Source organism: Magnolia sinica, chromosome 1, assembly GCF_029962835.1.
Source record: "Magnolia sinica isolate HGM2019 chromosome 1, MsV1, whole genome shotgun sequence".
Taxonomy (NCBI): Eukaryota; Viridiplantae; Streptophyta; class Magnoliopsida; order Magnoliales; family Magnoliaceae; genus Magnolia; species Magnolia sinica.
Genome location: NC_080573.1, coordinates 19,075,155 through 19,093,225, shown reverse-complemented (window position 1 = coordinate 19,093,225; position 18,071 = coordinate 19,075,155). Strand labels below are relative to the sequence as shown.

Genomic DNA, 18,071 nt, shown 5'->3' with positions numbered 1-18,071 from the left:
TATCTCACTAGATCGTAAGAAAGATCGCTCAAATTTGAACGAAGGACTATGGGGCTTTCGATTCCACCGAGTATCTCACCACGAAGTTTGGGACACACTAGTGGATGAACGGATTATCGATTCACGACCGTCTTACCACGTGCTTGGTTCCCTCCAAGTCTACAAACAAGCTGTCACCTCGCCAACCATCTCACCATGAAGCCTTATTCAGACCGAGCAACGAACAAATATTTGAAGATCCATCCCCCATCAATCATCTCGTCACGAGGCCTCGGTTTCTAATCGAGTAATGAATAGACAATCATTCTGCACATCATGACTGTCTCGCTATGAAGCTCAATCTTAATTGGGCAACGGATGAATTGTCATCCCTCAAGCCAATCATGAGTGTCATGATTATAAAAGTTATTAATAAAAGAGCACTTTCAGATTATATCTTTTTCCTCCATTATTTTTACCGTTGAACTATGGTAGGGAATCACATTGAAAGAAAAAGTTCTTAAGTTTACGGACTCACATATATTGTCACAAGGTAAAAAGAATGCATTCAGAATAGCTAACCCATACCATTTCACAAATCGCTTGAACGTTGAGTGTAACCGGTGGTTGAGAGGATAACTGGATCCTATATCCAGTCTCCAATCTATCCATCTTGATCAGCACAAGGGAACACCATTGATTCAATCAAACCCGAGTTGAGTAGAGTCTTGCACACCTACGCATCATACACGTATACAAAATTTGAATAAGGGTCCTTAATCACACATGTGGCATTGTTTGATTGAATTAATAGCAACATTATTAATAACATGTCCACACAAGACTCATAGGCCTTATGATCAATAATCTACATTATCAAAACAATGATTATAATTAATATATTAGCTTTGCACAACACACAACACTAATAAAGTGGATAACTAGCCTAATATTTAAGCTAATACCATGGCCTCTTAATAAATCGTTAATCATGTGTCTTTCGAAGTGACCTTTTAAAAATATACTCCAAACCATCAAAGACCATGTATCAATTCATCATTATTATGTTATACTTAATTGAAAATTAAAATGACTGATTTATTTATCAATTCAAGAACAAACAAACAAATAAACTATACATTTAAATTGTACGTACCCAATTGAGATGTTATATATAATTATTGATATAGATGGATGAAAAACTTCTTAAATCTTCCACAACTTATATCATTTAAGAAACTTTTCAATGAGACTAGGTTTCAATACTTGTTGGCTAAAAGACCAAGATCCTAAGTAATTGGAAAGCCTCAACTTCTAATCTATATAAAGTTTTATGCCTATTTAAATACTATGGATAGGAAACATAAAATGAGTGTATATCACCCTAGACCTATCCGTAAATATCACTACCAATGGGGTCCACTGATATATAGAGCCGGGCAGGACCCGACTCAACTCGATGGATTTGACTCATCCGACTTGGTCGGATCCGACTCGACCTGAACCAAATGACATAGGCGAGTTCGGATCGAGTAGCCTTATCCCAATCCGAAACCCGACCGAGTCGAGTTCGATTTACATAGTAACTCGACCCAACTCGAACCAAAATCCGATCCGATCGATCGGACTCGACCCGATCCGAAACCTGACTCGATCTGGTTATCGGGTATTTTATAAACTTAAAAAAAATAAACTCATTCTCTCTACCCTAACCCTAGCAGCTGCCCCGCCGCACCCAATTTGATCCCGGAGGCCCCTACTCTGGCACAGTTGCACAACAGCCCCCGTCCTCCTCCTCCTCCTCTCTTTTCTCCACCCGTCCACACATGGCACAACATCACCCATCCGCCATCCGGCTCAATTTCGAGCTCCTCTCTCTCTCTCTCTCTCTCTCTCTCTCTCTCCTCCACCCATCCACCTACCTAGCTCATATAAAACATCAAATGGATGGCTCTGAGCAGCCTGAGCCCGTTGTGGTGCATCCGGGCTGACTTGGTCTTTTTCGAATTCCTGGCCAGCCACCCTGATGGCCCATTGACCTGATCCGAATCGTAGCCAACTCGATCCGACTCGATATCTCTAACCGAGTCGGACTCGGTTTGGGTCAGCCCAGTCATGATCTGGTTCAAATTGAGTCAGGCCTTTTGGACTCGGTCCCAAGTCGGATCGAGTTCGGGTCAGGCATTTGACAAAATCGAATCGAGTCGAGTTGGACTTAACTCGGTCCAACTCAACTCGATGCCCACCTCTATCCACTGACATGCTCAATCACAATAATCAAATAATATGATTCAAATCGATGATCGTGTAAAGCCCACTTAATATAAATTCTACATTCTCTCACTTAAGCCACACTAATCATCCAAGCCTTATCCCAACTAGTTAGGGTTGTTCATCCCTACTATCGTCATTCCTCATGAGAACTAATCGGAATAAATTACGTGTGATATGTACTGAACAGCATGGTGTATTTAAATATTTGAAAAAGATTTCTTGGTAACAACAACAAGAACATATCAAATAATATCACGTCATTGTTTAGAGCGATCGATGGAAGAGTAATCATTAAAGAGTGGTTACGGGATAGATGAAAAAAGAAGAAGAAAATGGAGTCAAGTAGTGCTGAACGATTATAGCAACCATCAGAACATGGGAAGGATACAGATGGCCGGATCAAAGCTATAAATAGAAGAGGAATGTAGGAGGAAGATTTCGTCTCATACAAACCCAATCAAACCAAACATTATATATCAATTACCAATCAATTTACATTCCATAGTATAATCATTTACCTTTCATGTTAAGTAAATTACATTTTTTAGTGTAATATTTTACTTCTAGCTTGTTGTTTACATTCCGCATTGTAATTCATAACGCTAATTAAGTAGTTGGTAATTTTAACTGTAATTTGAGTCTATATGATCACACACTAAATTCAATTCTTCAATCAGAAATATGTTTTTTAGTCATTCTCCATGATCGACTGTAAAAATCCCTTTCTCATTTAACTTTACATGCACCGAAAAGTCATTTTATACAGAGGGCAAATGTGTAACCCATCATTAGAGTACGAACTCTATCCTTTTGAATATCGCCAAATCCTACTTACACATCAAGCGAGTGGCTGAATAGGTGATCGATCTCATCAAATCTTGCTCATACACTATATATTTACTTATATTAACTCCTGAGGTCTTAATTGTTCGGTTTGAATTGAGCCGCAATTTTAATCATGACACACCAGCACCCGTAAAGCCAAAAACCAATCGCCAACGAAGATAAACTACAGCACAAAAGTTTCATACTAGTTACCAAACTTGGTGAAATCCTTCCTTATACAGGGACCGAGCCAAAAGAGTTTCATGTTCACGGACAGGTGAGTGACGTTTTCAATACATGACCGTATCTCAACACCAACATAATAATAGTGCGACCGTTCATTCCTGACATGACACGGTTTGTCTCACTTATTCGAACCTTTGTTTCAAAAAACTGGCCAACACTCAGCAAAGCTCCCACTACCATGCTCTCTGCGTCTCATGTAGATATCAATACGGTTCTAATCACCTTTCAGGATTCATGACAGAACTTGTAGTCCGCAACCATCTTTCTCACTAACTTATCATCGTGCAAGCAATCGGTCTCAAGAAATTCGTAGTCCACACGCTTTGAAGATCACGTTGTTTAAAAAATCAGGCCAATCCATTCACTCAATGGTAATATTTTTTAAGTTGAGTCAGACTGCCACTTGTCCATTGATTCCAATGGTGTGGCCTACCTGATGAGTGGACCCGCTTGATTTTTTTTGCCAAGATGATGTCCCTGGTGGGCCTACCTCTTCTATGGTACTGATTTCTTACACAAGTGACACTTTGATATAAAAGATGGTACGTACGGTGGTACCATGCCACTGTGTGATCAGTTCTCAATTCAATGGAATCCAATATCTAACTAAATCCGTGATTTTGGAGAGAACTGATTAGTTGGTACAAGCAATTTGCCCTATGGAAATATCATATATTGACAAGGGTAAAATTGGAAATAAAAAAATAAAAATAAAGATACAATATTTTCAAGGGCCGAATGGAAATAAAAGTTAAGAAGATTGAAAAATGAGATGTATAATGGGAGCGGATCAGGTGTTACCCGAGAAACACGTCAATGGGTGTTACCCTTACCATTGGGGCCCACTTTTATGAATTTATTGTATATCCACACCGTCCATCCGTTTTTTCATATCATTTTAGATTATGATACTAAAAATTAAGTAGATCTAATTCTCACGTGGACCATACCATAGGAAACAGTGGTGATTGACCATTAGTGAGCGACATAAGATTTGGATCAAGCTAATGTTTGTTTTTTTACCATTCATCCAGGTTTACCTGACCTTTTCAACAGGTTGTATGGAAAATAAACATCAAGAAAGCATTACGGTTGACCCTAGGAATTTTTTAATGGTAGAGCGTTCAACCACCACTGTTTCCTATGGTATGGTCCACCTGAGAATTGTATTTGCTTCATTTTTGCATTCATATCCTAAAATGATCGGAAAAAACTGATGGACGGCGTGGATATAAAAAAATACATCATTGTGGGCCCCACGGTCGGGTAACACCCACTAACCTGTATCCATCGGCTCCCGACGTATCATGGACGGATTGTCTCGGTAGGTGAGCGGATGATGACAGATGGCCGAATCTAGCCTAACTTGTTATGCAGCCAAATCTAGCCAACATGGCATTTTCGTAGGACATCTAATCCATGAAAACATCAGGCCCCACCATGAAGATTCCTTTTCTGAAAATTCAATCTGGTCCACTAATGATGTAGGCCACAATCATGTGTTGAGTCAGATCATCACCGTCCATTGATTCCAACGGTCTTGACCCCATCTGATGACTGGTTTGCTTGGAAACGATGTCCTATACACACGTGGCACATTCGCTGGAAAGATAGGGCTGTATGACCAGCTAGCATACAAGCAGCTGTAGGTTAGCGGTTTTCCATCAGAATCTCGCGATAAATTCACACGGCGACTCCAACCCGTTCAGACAACTTTCGAACGTGGACTTCATCAAAAGGAGACTAAAAAAGAAAAATCAGGTAAACGATACCCCACCAAAATATGTGGTACCGCACTATTTTTTCCCACCAGTATTCAGTTTTTTAGAAAATCAGTACCATTAAAACGGTAGGTCCCACTAATAAGATCACCTTTTTTAAGAACTGATTATAATACATATGACTAAGTTGGACACATTTGAATGATGATTTGGATCGTATATTACAGGTTTATCATGACAGTGTGGGCCATCTGATTATTGTACGGTCTTATTTCTTCTATGAGGTTATGTTCATGTTGGGGTGTACCGTTTCCATGCACGAGCTGTATGTTGGCGGGAAAGATGGTAGAGTACCACAAGTTCTGGTACCAGATCGGTTCTTGCCTCCTTGGGAATAAAAAGGATTGCAATTGAATGAGCTCTCCCGCATGCGGAACGCGTATCAGCGACTCGGTTTGACGGCACACGTGTTAGAGATCGCTGCTGAACGTGACACGGATTACCCGGCGACCCGACTTTGTGGGTTCCACCGTGATGTATGCGTTTTAGCTTCCGTGGGTTCTATATTTTATCCACGCCGTCCATCCGTTTTGCCCGATTATTTTAGACGGACTGGTTCTTGGCAGTGGCTTTATGCGGCCCACCGTGATGTATATGTTTTATCTACACCGTCCATTCATTTTAACAGATAATTTTAAGGTGTAAGTTGGAAAATGAGGCACATCCAAGGATCAAGTGGACCACACCACAGGAAACAGTGGGAATAATATGCCTACCGGCCCACCAGGAAGTAGCCATCCCAACCTGTTCATAAGGTCACGCAGGCCTGTATGAAGGGAAAAAACAAATATCAGGTCGATCAAAAATTTCTGTGGCCCGAAGAAGTTTTCGACGGTAGGAGTTCAGTACCCCTATTTACTTATTGTGGTTCACCTGAGGCATGGACCTGTCTCATTTTTAGGTTCATGCACTAAAATGATCTATCAAAACTGATGAACGGCATGGATAAAATATATAAATCATAAGGTACGGTGGGCCCACATGGTCGTGGCAATCCGCGTGAACAAGGTGAATTTTTTATTTTTTATTTTATTTTTCGGGCTTCTCAATTTTCTCAAGTAAGTTTGAGTTGCCGTATCAGACCGATGTTATCATCCCCTCATGGGAAAACATGCAAAAGTGCCGTACGCCATAAATGGCCGGATCTCTAACACGTGTTCCGCACCCAGCCCTGTGTTGGGTGGACGCGTATTTCTTACAACCCAGTCGTACGGAGCCCATGTATCCAAAAATTCTGTGGTGCCGATCATGATGCCTGTGTTAAATCTAAGCCGTCCATCAACTGCGAAAGTTCATGATAGGATGTGAGCTAAAAAATCAAGCAGATTCAAAACTCAAGTAGGGCACACCACAAGAAATGGCGGTGGGAACTGGACCCTCCACACTGAAACCTTCTTCAGTCCACGTAAGTTCTGGAACGGGTTGATATCTGTGTTTCTCATGTCGAAACTGATGAACGGAGTAGATGTCACACGCTGATATTGCAGTGGGCCCTAGGAGCTTTCGGTTGCACGGGATTCCTGTAACAGGGGCTCTATAAAATGAGGTGCGTTCGAGTAGTACAGGACAGATGAGGGGTACATACGGCGTATTTATCAAATCCAATCCGTCTATTCGATGCGTCCCATCTGATTACCTTTATGGTCTGCAAAATCAGTTCGATTTAAAAATATGGTGGGCCACAGCACAGGGTACAATGTGGGAGGGGACGCCCACCCTTGCTATTACGGGGGCCCACCTGGATGCAAAAAGGACTGAATTTTGTCCTGAACGTAACCCATGGAAGATCAAGGGTCTGGACGGCCTGGATTCCTTGATCCCCCGCGCAAATCAAGGGTGGTCGTCCCATCTCTAATTCTTCCCTGTTCTGTGGCCCACTTGATTTTCCATTTGAGGTAATATTTGGTTCCTGCGGTTAATGTGAGGGAACGCATCTGATGGATGGGTCAGATGTCGCGAGTAAATCACGTGGGCCCAACTTACTTCTCCTACCAGAGGGAGCGCGACTTGGCTGCGACGACACGGAACCAGGTGACGTGGGTGCGACCCTGACCGTAGGGCTACCTCGATATATGTATTCTACATCCATGCCGTTTATCTTTTTTCCCAGCTTATTTTAAGATATAATCCAAAATATGGAACAGATATAAATTTCACGTGAACCACGCCACAAGAAACAGTGTTCATCGAAAACTCACCGTTGAAAATTTCCTTTGGTCCACCTTTATGTTTGTTGACCATCCAACCTGTTGAAAAGGACACATAGACCTGGATGAAAGGAGGAAAAAAAAGAAGACAAATATCACCTTGATCCAAAATATTTGTGGCCCACAAAATTTCTTGTGGCGTAGTCCACCTGACATTTGTATTTGTTTCATTTTTGGGATCATGCCGTAAAATAAGCTGTAAAAATAGATGGACGGCGTGGATATAAAATTCATACATCTAGGTGGGCCCTACGGTCAGGATCGCAGCCAAGTCGCCCTCCACCAGTACGCACCTTGTAGAAAATTCGTGTGAAGGACGGTCAAAGAAGGAGCAAGGAGCAAGGACCCATGAGTCATTAATGGAAAAAAGCAAGCCCAAAATCGTCATAGAAAAATCTCTACCAGCAGCCATCGCCTCTAACCAACGTCTCTCTTAAAATAATTGCCGTCCCCTCCCTCTCTCTCGGGAAAGAAATCTCTCTCTCTCTCTCTCTCTCTCTCTCTCTCTCTCTCTCCATGGCGCCGAACCTCCAACTCACAGCGCTCGGGCGCAAATCAGAGCCGTCTATCTCCGCCCGTCCCGATTCCGATGACGATCTCGAAGACGTCCGCCTCCTCGATTCCTATGATCGCGGCGGCGATGGACAGGCAGGATCGGACGGTGGAGAGGGGATGAGGAAGATCGAGGTGAGAGTCACCGGCATGACGTGCGCCGCGTGCTCCAACTCCGTCGAGGCGGCGATCGGGGCCATCGACGGTGTCCGCAACGCCACTGTCTCCTTGCTGCAGAACAAGGCCCACGTCGTCTTCGATCCTAAGCTGGTCAAGGTATTGATTCAGAATCCTCTTCTATCATCGTCATCATCTTGTTGTCACCATTTCTCCTCTTTCTATCCCCTTTGATTTTGATGTTTTGATTTTCGGATGGTTTCGTTCTTGCTTCTCTTCTGTTTTGAATTGGAATTTGAATTCGAATTCGAATTAGAATCTATATGAATTAGAATGGTTTTTATTCCAGTAATTTGCTTCTTCTGCTTCTTATTTCTAGCTCTCGTTTCATTTCTATTGTTTGGGGCTTTTCCTTGCAAATAGAGATATAAAAATTCTATTAATGTTTGAAATTATAGTTATTTGGTTGTGGTGGTTCTACCTTTGAGAATATTCTCTCTCTCTCTCTCTCTCTCTCTCTCTCTCTCTCTCTCTCTCTCTCTCGCATTTGCATTTGCTTTTTTTGCTCTTGCTTTGAATTCCCCTTTAAAGGTTGAGAGATGGGTATGCCTGATTTTCAGGTTGTTCTTTTCTGTTCTTTTTTGTAATTAGAAGTGTTGGTCCTTCTGGAATTGAGGCGATTCTCTATTCTTTCTGGTGTCTTCTCTCTTATTTCGAGTGCCTTTTAATTTCTGATAGATATGGGCACTTTGTTAAAAGTGAAAGGCGAAGGAAATTACAAAGCCATAAAGGATTCCACTACAAAAGGAGAATATCTAAAACAGCCCCTTACTGTAATTAGCATCGATAAGCACATGGAGAGAGGAAACACGGGATGCCAGGGTTCATTACAGCCATTGGTAGATGTGGCAATGATGTTGGCAGAGTCGCCATATTCTGAGGTTCTTCTTGAAATGGATGGATGGATAGATGGGTAGATAAAGAAGCAGAGAAGTACTGATAATCTTGAGAAAATTTATTAGAGAACTAATCACCTGCAGCTGGCTGCATTATAACTTAGCTTGCAGGATGTCTCCCACCGATCAGTCACTTGACCTCCGAACCATATAAAGTGAAGTCCACCATGAAGATCACCTGGCACAAAGACTAGGCCATTCAGGCGGACCATCACATTGAAATAAGTGGACAGCCGACGGTCTGACTCAACATACAAGTGTGGCCACACAACGATCCATAGCTAATGTGGTAGACTGGGTGAAGATTACTGCATTTCAACACACTGAGGTCTTGGTATCGATTCCCAAGTGGAGTGTGTGTACTAACGTGCTAACCAATAATTTATTTATTTTTTAAATAAAAATAAAAAATACATACAAGTGTGGCCCAACCATTGAGTTGATCAACCTGATTTTCAAGACAGGTTATCTACCTGATGGGGCCCAAGTTTTGCAGGGTTCAAATGGCTTACATATATGACATGTTAATAAGAAAACATGGCTGCATTCTAAGTTTGTTGAGGAGGATTCTCATAATTTTTGTTTTGGCATCTTACTTTTCTCCCACTCCATGGGATTTAGCTTTTACTTTTAGTAGCACTACCCGCTAGACATTAGCTTTCAACACATACCCAGCAAGGAAAATTGTATCAGGAGTTTGTATTGGGACTCATATCCATTGTCTTAATGGATCTTTGTTCCCTGCTCCTTGTGGGGTCCTTTAATTAAATTTCTTGTTTTTTATGAGAGAAATCTAAGCTACCATAAATCCGGCTGTAGGTGATCAGTTCTCATTTAATTATACAGCTTTCTGTAGGTGATCAGTTCTCATTTAATTATACAGCTTTGGAATTAGAGAGAGAGACAGAGAGAGAGAGAGAGAGAAATTCTTCACTTTACCTTTGTTAGACTTAAAAAGAAAAAAGAAAAGGAAAATGAAAAAGAAGAAATCTAGGATTTTGGGGTCCTTTACATGTGTAAATTGATCCTCGGTATTTTTCTTTCTATATCCTTTGATTTTTATTAGTTGGGATTAGAAGATTTTGAAGCTAGCAATGTCCTAAATATAGGAATTATATGTATGCTATCAATAATGTATGGTGATAAACTGTCTGATGAGACGGTACAAATATCCCTTTTGCAATATGGTAATTTATTGAAAAGTGTAGTTTGTGTGTCACTATATTCTAATTCTAACTTATAGCATCTGAATGTATCATAGATACACTCCTCCCCAGGTAATTTTATTAGAATTGAATATCATACCAAGGTCCATAATACCTTCAAAAAAGGTCTATAATATTGGGGTTACCATATTGTGTTGGCAATGTATCTTGAAAAGTTCATACAACGATAAAGTGCACCCAAACTATGTTTTTGAACCTTCGTTGGTGATTCTTGTTCCAAAGAAATTCTTTTTTTTTTCTTTCTTACATCCATGACAGGAGCGTAACTATTCACAATCGCATCTTCTCTGGTGCAGGGTGAAGATATTAAGATTGCTGTTGAAGATGCAGGGTTTGAGGCAGAGATTCTTTCAGAACCTAGTAGTAATGATAACAGTCATTCAAAATCACAAGGGACCTTGTCAGGGCAGTTCAGGATTGGAGGTATGACATGTGCTGCCTGTGTAAACTCTGTTGAAGGAATTTTGACAAAGTTGCCTGGTGTCAAACGAGCAGTTGTTGCCCTGGCAACTTCACTTGGAGAAGTTGTGTATGATCCTACATTAATCAGTAAAGATGAAATAGTTGAAGCAATTGAAGATGCTGGTTTCGATGCCGCATTTCTACAAAGCAATGAGCAAGATAAAATCTTCCTAGGAGTAGCTGGGATTTCCACCGAAATGGATCTGCAGCTTCTAGAAGCCATACTTAAGAACTTGAATGGAGTAAGGCAGTTCATTTTCAACAGAACCCTTGCAGAATTACAAGTTCTATTTGATCCTCAAGTTGTAGGCTTGAGATTTATAGTTGATTCCATTGAGAGTGGAAGTAGTGGAAAATTCAAAGCACGTGTCAGGAATCCATACGCAACTGTAGCTTCAAATAATGTAGAAGAATCCTCAAACATGCTTCGACTCTTCACTTCCAGTCTTTTTCTCAGTGTGAGTATTATAGTGCATTGTGGAACATAAAATCATGCTATCTTTCTTTGGCTGCAGTTCTAGCTCATGTCTGTTTAATTGAAGAGGTATTATATGATGCTCGATCAGAACAATGGCACCTTTTTTCCAACCCTACAATGTTGACTCAGGGCCCACCTTTTGGTAACCCAAGCCTTGGATCTGGTGAGCCTCATCATGGGATGGACCATGCCAATAGCTCTGCTATCAGATGATCCTAGCCATCCAATGATAGTGGACAATTGCAACGATGTTCACATCTAATGGGTACCTAATCAGATGGCAAGGATCATCAGATGGCAGAGATGTTTGGCTATCTCCATGGTGGGCCTATCTTATGATAGTCTTTATCACCAAATGGTGGGGCTACATGTAGATTTTATTGGGCTATGTATATGCTTGATTGAACATTCTAGATTTCCACTGATTAAAGATTGCTATTCCCACTTGGTTTATCTTTTCTAATGGTTGTCACTCACTAATATGCTACAGATCCCTGTTTTTCTCATACGGGTTGTTTGTCCCCGCATACCTCTTGTATATTCTCTGCTTCTCCTACGCTGTGGACCCTTTCTGATGAGTGATTGGTTAAAGTGGGCATTGGTCACTCTTGTTCAATTTGTTGTTGGTAAACGCTTCTACGTAGCCGCCTATAGAGCACTGAGGAATGGATCAACAAACATGGATGTTTTGGTTGCACTGGGGACTTCAGCCTCTTACTTCTATTCAGTTGGTGCACTTCTATATGGTGCATTGACTGGATTTTGGTCTCCAACATACTTCGAGACAAGTGCCATGCTTATAACATTTGTGTTGCTTGGAAAGTATTTGGAAGTTCTTGCCAAAGGGAAGACATCGGATGCTATCAAGAAGCTAGTAGAACTTGCACCAGCAACAGCTCTTCTGCTTTTCAAAGATGAAGGTACTTTTTTTCAAAATGACAGAAAAGCCTTTGATTCAGTTTGGATTTTGTTTCTATTTCATGGTTTCCAATGAAACTTTTATCCGATAGTTATAAGACCAACTGTGCTTTATGGGACACAATGGAGTAGCAAGATGATGAAGGATAGAATTAGAAACAAATGTATTAGAGGGAACTTAGGAGTAGCACCAGTAAGTAATAAGATAAGGGAAAGTAGACTCAGATGGTTTGGTCATGTGCAACAGTGACGAAGAACTGCGCGGATTAGGAGTTCTTGCAAGTTGTAGCCCTATAAAAGTGAGGGGAAGGTCCATAAGGACATGGGTGAAGGTAGTAAGAAAAGACTTAATGATGTATGGTCGAACTGAAGTTATGACCCTTGATAGAGTTAAATGGCTGAATAGGATTTATGTTAGCTGACCCCAAATAGTTGGGATAAGGTGTAGATGATGGTGGTGGTGGTTTCCAATAAAAGCTCCTCAAAGTAATCTTTTTCCAATAAGCCTCGAGAAGCCAATCACGAGGCAGACATTCTAGCTATGGGCGGGGTTGCAAGTGACAATCTTAGACGCACCTTATATTTCAGTGATGAAGGAACCTAGTCCCTGAAGCAATGCTTTCATTCGTATTTGTTTTTTATCATTTTGTTGCCCACTTGCTGTTTGGCTAAGCTGTTGTATCTTGTCCTTTAATAAAATTTGCTGTTACTCATCACGAAAAAAAATTAATAATAATAGTAATAATAATAAAACTCCTCAAAATTTCTTTTACTTGTGTGAACCTATTAATCTAGTACAAGTATGGTGTATGTGCCGTACTCACCAGACCCTTAAACCTCAGGGCATGGAGACAGGACTATATAAGTATTTTTAAAATTTACTATTTTCCTGATATATTTCTATAGTGCTGCTATTTACACGCACTCTAACTAATAAGTTCGCACCCCTTGTCCACTTTGGGTTACAGTCAAAATTGTACAAGTGGAAAGGATGGGTTTATCATCAGTCATAAGGGCTGCTAACTATAATTACCCATTTTCATTTGTTTTTAAATAGTTCTTTAATCATTTTCAATAAAAAATTCCATATGTTTGAGCTGTATCTGATGCAGATCCCACACCCATTTCCATGTCATGCAAATATGCCTAACATGTTTTCACATTTTTCCTCTCGTGGGTGATTGCTGCTAAAGTGATGGTCTATATTGGCTTCCAGGAGGAAGATATACCAAAGAACGAGAGATAGATGCATTGCTGATTGAGCCAGGTGACATATTAAAAGTTCTTCCTGGTTCAAAGGTTCCAGCCGATGGTGCAGTTGCATGGGGCTCAAGTTTTGTTGATGAGAGTATGGTCACTGGAGAATCAGTACCTGTTATGAAGGAGTTAAACTCTTTGGTTATAGGAGGTACAATAAATTTGCATGGTGCCCTTCACATAAAAGCCACTAAAGTGGGGTCTAATACCGTTTTGAGCCAGATAATTTCCTTGGTTGAGACAGCCCAGATGGCCAAAGCGCCTATTCAAAAGTTTGCTGATTTTGTAAGTATTATTACTGAAGCTTTATTGGGAACTTTCCAAGTTCATACTCAATCAACTCTATATGATTCAAAATTGTTAGCTCAATTGGAACCTTTCAAGTGCATATGAATGAACTCTATGTGATTCAAATTGGTGGCTCAATTATGTTTACTGCAACTACCTTAATTCTCCAGTTTTCTCTCTTCGTACTTTCTTTCTACTGTTTACTGTTGCTCCAATTTGTCTCCATCAATCCAACAATCAGCAAGGAAATAAGAATTAACAGTAAAGAGCTTTCCTAAGCACACATGTTTGTGCAAGAAAGCTCATGCACATGCCACACATGTGCCAACATGGTACATGGGTGTGGGATCCAACCCATCCATCAGTTGGTCTGACCTTGTACATATTTTCACAAAAAAATATATCTGGTCCAATCAGCATGTGGACGCAATATTGGAAACAGTTGGATAGATTAGAAATCTTCAGCCAAGTTTTTCAGAGGGGTACATTTGTTTTGCTAAATGTGTCCCACCTGACCAATGGACTAACCTGATTTTTGGACTACGACTTCAATATGGTGGTGCCATTCTGATGGATGGATTGAATCTTGGACCTATCGTGCCATGTTGGTACATGTGTGGCATGTGCATGAGCTTTATTGCACATGCGTGCAGGCTTAGCAAAGCTTTAACAGTAAATAAGGATAAATATGTGAATTTTCTTCACAAGAGGCCCCAAGGATTTGAACAAAAGGGTTCTAGAAGATTCTTCTAAGGTTTTGAATCCCATGACAGGAAACAAAGGCATATAAATCTCATAATAATCTGTTCATAATTAAACCAATATGTATAGCTTTATAGCCAAGTTATGAACTCCTACCCTCCACAAAAGAGACCAAGGTTATTGAACAACATAACTTGCCCATTTTGTCTATGAGATAAGGAAACTAAACAAGAGTCCAACTATTCTAAATTGCCTTAAATACCAACCATATAGCTTACACATGCTCCATGGTTGTAGAAAACCTTCAAAATACCTTACAGTTTGTATAAAAAAGGTCATAAAGGACATCCAGTTTCCATAGAAGTATAAAAAATAATATTCAATTGGTATGTGGACTGAAAAGGGTATCTAGTTGGATTGTGGGCCTCAAAGTCCAACCATATGATATCTGGCCATCCAATTGATCCTACAGAACCCACAGATCAATCAGAGCTAGTTGAATCTTGCATTTGCCAGCAGTGGGGTCCACTGTGGATCCTATCTGATGGATCAGACAGTCCTCTACATCATAGAATAAATCATTATGTTGTGCCATCTTGGAGACCTTCATTTTACTTAATAAGTCTGCATTTATATCAAAGAAGAAAAGAATGGAAAAGGAAACAATCCACTGTGCCATTAATTCTTTAACACTGTAATTCTGCACTGGCAGATCCTAGAAACAACAACTGAATACACCTGATCTGTAATTGTGAATATAGAAACCTGAATGAAAAAGAAAAAAAAAAGTAAAAAAAGAAAGGGCACTCATACCACTAGTTTAGGCGCTTTATGACAGATTTCTTCGCAGTTGGGAGGATTGACAGGGAGTGAACATGATGATAACAGAAGCATAAGAAGTATGCAGTATTCAAAATTTTAATTTCTCACCATCTCTGATAACATTTGCATGCAATTATGATTTCAGTTAGGGCCTCTTTTATTCTGTAGTGTGAGGATGTCTGTAATTTGCTCTTTTTGGCTTTTTAGCACCAGTATTTTGCTTTCTTGAGATTGTCTATCACTTTATATGAATAGTAGCCATTAATTCACTATCTATAACTTCTTTTATTATGTACAGGTTGCAAGCATTTTTGTTCCTACAGTTGTTTCCCTGGCTTTTCTGACATTGTTGGGATGGTAAGCATACCGTTAATACTGTTATGCCAATATCAAATATACATTTGTTCAAATATTAATACCATGCTTTGATACTCTCTAGGTATATTTGTGGTGCATTGGGAGTGTATCCAGAAGAATGGCTACCAGAAAATAGCAATTATTTTGTTTTCGCTCTCATGTTTTCAATATCAGTTGTGGTGATTGCTTGTCCCTGTGCCCTTGGGTTGGCGACACCAACGGCCGTCATGGTAGCAACAGGTGTTGGGGCTAATCACGGAGTCCTGATAAAAGGAGGAGATGCTTTGGAAAGGGCTCACAAAGTTAAGTATGTGATATTTGACAAAACGGGTACCCTTACACAGGGAAAGGCGGCAGTAACAACTGCCAAAGTTTTCACAGAAATGAGTTTGGGAGACTTCCTCACTTTAGTTGCTTCTGCAGAGGTAGTTTGAGATCCTAACTAGTTTGTGATATTGATATTTGGTTTTGCTTGATCTGCAATTACCATCATTGATTGATTTGTCCCTTTGCTCTTTTTTTGGGGGTTTTTTAGGCTACCAGTGAACATCCACTGGGAAGAGCAATTGTAGACTATGCGTACCATTACCATTTTTTCAGCAAGTCTCCTACAGCGAAGGATTCCCAAAACCACCAGAAAGACACTAAAATATCTGGATGGCTTCTTGATGCCTATGAATTTTCTGCTTTGCCTGGGAAAGGCGTGCAGTGCTTGATACAGGGGAAAAGGGTTTTGGTGAGTTTTCCTTCTTTTTTATTTTTATTTTTAAAATTTTAACAACCTAGAGATTCATAGAGGGGAACCTTTCATGGGAAAAGATGCTGCATTCGTTTTTCATTCTTCTCAGTGGGGATGTTGTATTTGTATCTGAAATAGGTGGGTAATCGGAAGTTGATGGCTGAAAGTGGAGTTGCCATTCCTACCCGGGCCGAAGATTTTGCAGTAGAGTTAGAAGAGAGTGCTAGAACAGGGATACTTGTGGCATATGATGACGAGCTTATTGGAGTTGTAGGAGTAGCAGACCCATTAAAGCGGGAAGCAGCTGTTGTTGTGGAAGGACTGAAGAAAATGGGTGTCCAACCAGTTATAGTAACTGGGGATAATTGGAGGACTGCACGGGCTGTAGCTAAAGAGGTTTGTCTCTTTTCAACTGAAACTCTTAACAGCAAGACATGGTTATTTAATACATAGTGAGGAAATATCCAATGTTCGATCGAGCATTTGCTCAGCCAAATAAACTGTGTACATGGGGCCCATTTTGGTGATCCAGGTCATGCTATGATGCAGCTCAATTTTGCTGATCCAAAATCCTCCCTATGGTGATGCCCATGGTTAATGGTGATACCGAGCATATCCTCCATCTGATGATCCTAGCCATCTGATTGGGCAATAAATGTGGACCAATAAATGTGGACTGCTGGTTGTAATTGTCCATTTCATCAGAAATCTAGGATCATATGTTAGTGAAGATTTTTCCCATGACGTGGTCCACCAAAAGGGGATATTTCAATGTTCGAGGGCTCAAGTTGCCTGTACCTGTGCATGAGTGCACATGCACGCACAACCTTACAAACTGAGGATATAGAATATGATTCTTGTATTTAAGTCCCTTTTTTTCACACATCTGTAAGATTATTACAAAAATGTCACACTTCCGTTTTTCCGCTCTTCCGCAAGATTATTACAAAAATGTCGCACTTCCTTTATTTCACACTTCAGCAAGATTGTTACAAAATAATAATAATAATAATAAATTAATTAATAAAAAATCCACCCCAAAACTCCTGCACCAAGAAACAATCAAATTGAGATTTGTCATCATGCTTCTAACCTACAGGTCGGCATTCAAGACGTGAGAGCAGAGGTGATGCCAGCAGGAAAAGCTGATGTTATTCGTCTGCTTCAAAAGGATGGAAGTGTGGTTGCTATGGTTGGCGATGGAATCAATGATTCTCCAGCCCTGGCGGCCGCTGATGTAGGAATGGCAATTGGGGCGGGGACGGATATTGCCATAGAAGCTGCAGATTACGTATTGATGAGAAACAACCTGGAAGATGTTATAACCGCCATCGATCTGTCAAGGAAGACCTTGGCCCGCATACGGTGGAATTACGTCTTCGCCATGGCATACAACATCATCGCGATTCCAGTTGCAGCGGGGGTTTTCTTTCCCATCTTGAGGATCGGGTTGCCACCTTGGATGGCCGGTGCTTGCATGGCCCTTTCATCAGTAAGTGTTGTATGCTCTTCTTTGCTATTGAGAAGATATAAAAGGCCTAGGCTCACCACTATACTGGAGATAACTGTAGAATAGTTTTGAGTGTTATACTTGATAGGAAGGAAATGTAATTGATGTGGGTGTTTCATCTAATTGCTCCCACTTGCTGTCTTTTCCGTTTTTGAGGGGATGCATCTGTACATGTCTAAGTCGTTTTTGTATCATGTTTGTTTGCTTCTTGTTTTTCCCCAACTCGATTTGATGAAAGTATCATGGATGGGGTATGCTTTGAAATGGCCACCATTTTGTGCTTCTTTTCTTTCTCGTGTTTTGTTGTTGGTGTTATTATCAGTGGCAAGATGCTCAGATGGTCCATTCGTTAGCGGACAACGGGCTCCGAATTGA

The 18,071-nt window shown here is 40.5% G+C and overlaps 1 protein-coding gene across 1 annotated transcript; it reads left to right on the top strand.

Moving 5' to 3' along the window:
* Nucleotides 1–7,774: 7,774 nt before the first annotated feature.
* LOC131242165 (copper-transporting ATPase RAN1) lies at nucleotides 7,775–17,980 on the top strand. Its single transcript, XM_058240629.1, has 9 exons — nucleotides 7,775–8,140; nucleotides 10,460–11,083; nucleotides 11,594–12,023; nucleotides 13,238–13,563; nucleotides 15,389–15,447; nucleotides 15,530–15,872; nucleotides 15,983–16,183; nucleotides 16,325–16,582; nucleotides 17,286–17,980. Exons 1-9 carry the CDS (start codon nucleotides 7,829–7,831, stop codon nucleotides 17,760–17,762), a joined length of 3,030 nt encoding a protein of 1,009 aa, XP_058096612.1. The 5' UTR covers nucleotides 7,775–7,828; the 3' UTR covers nucleotides 17,763–17,980.
* Nucleotides 17,981–18,071: the final 91 nt, after the last annotated feature.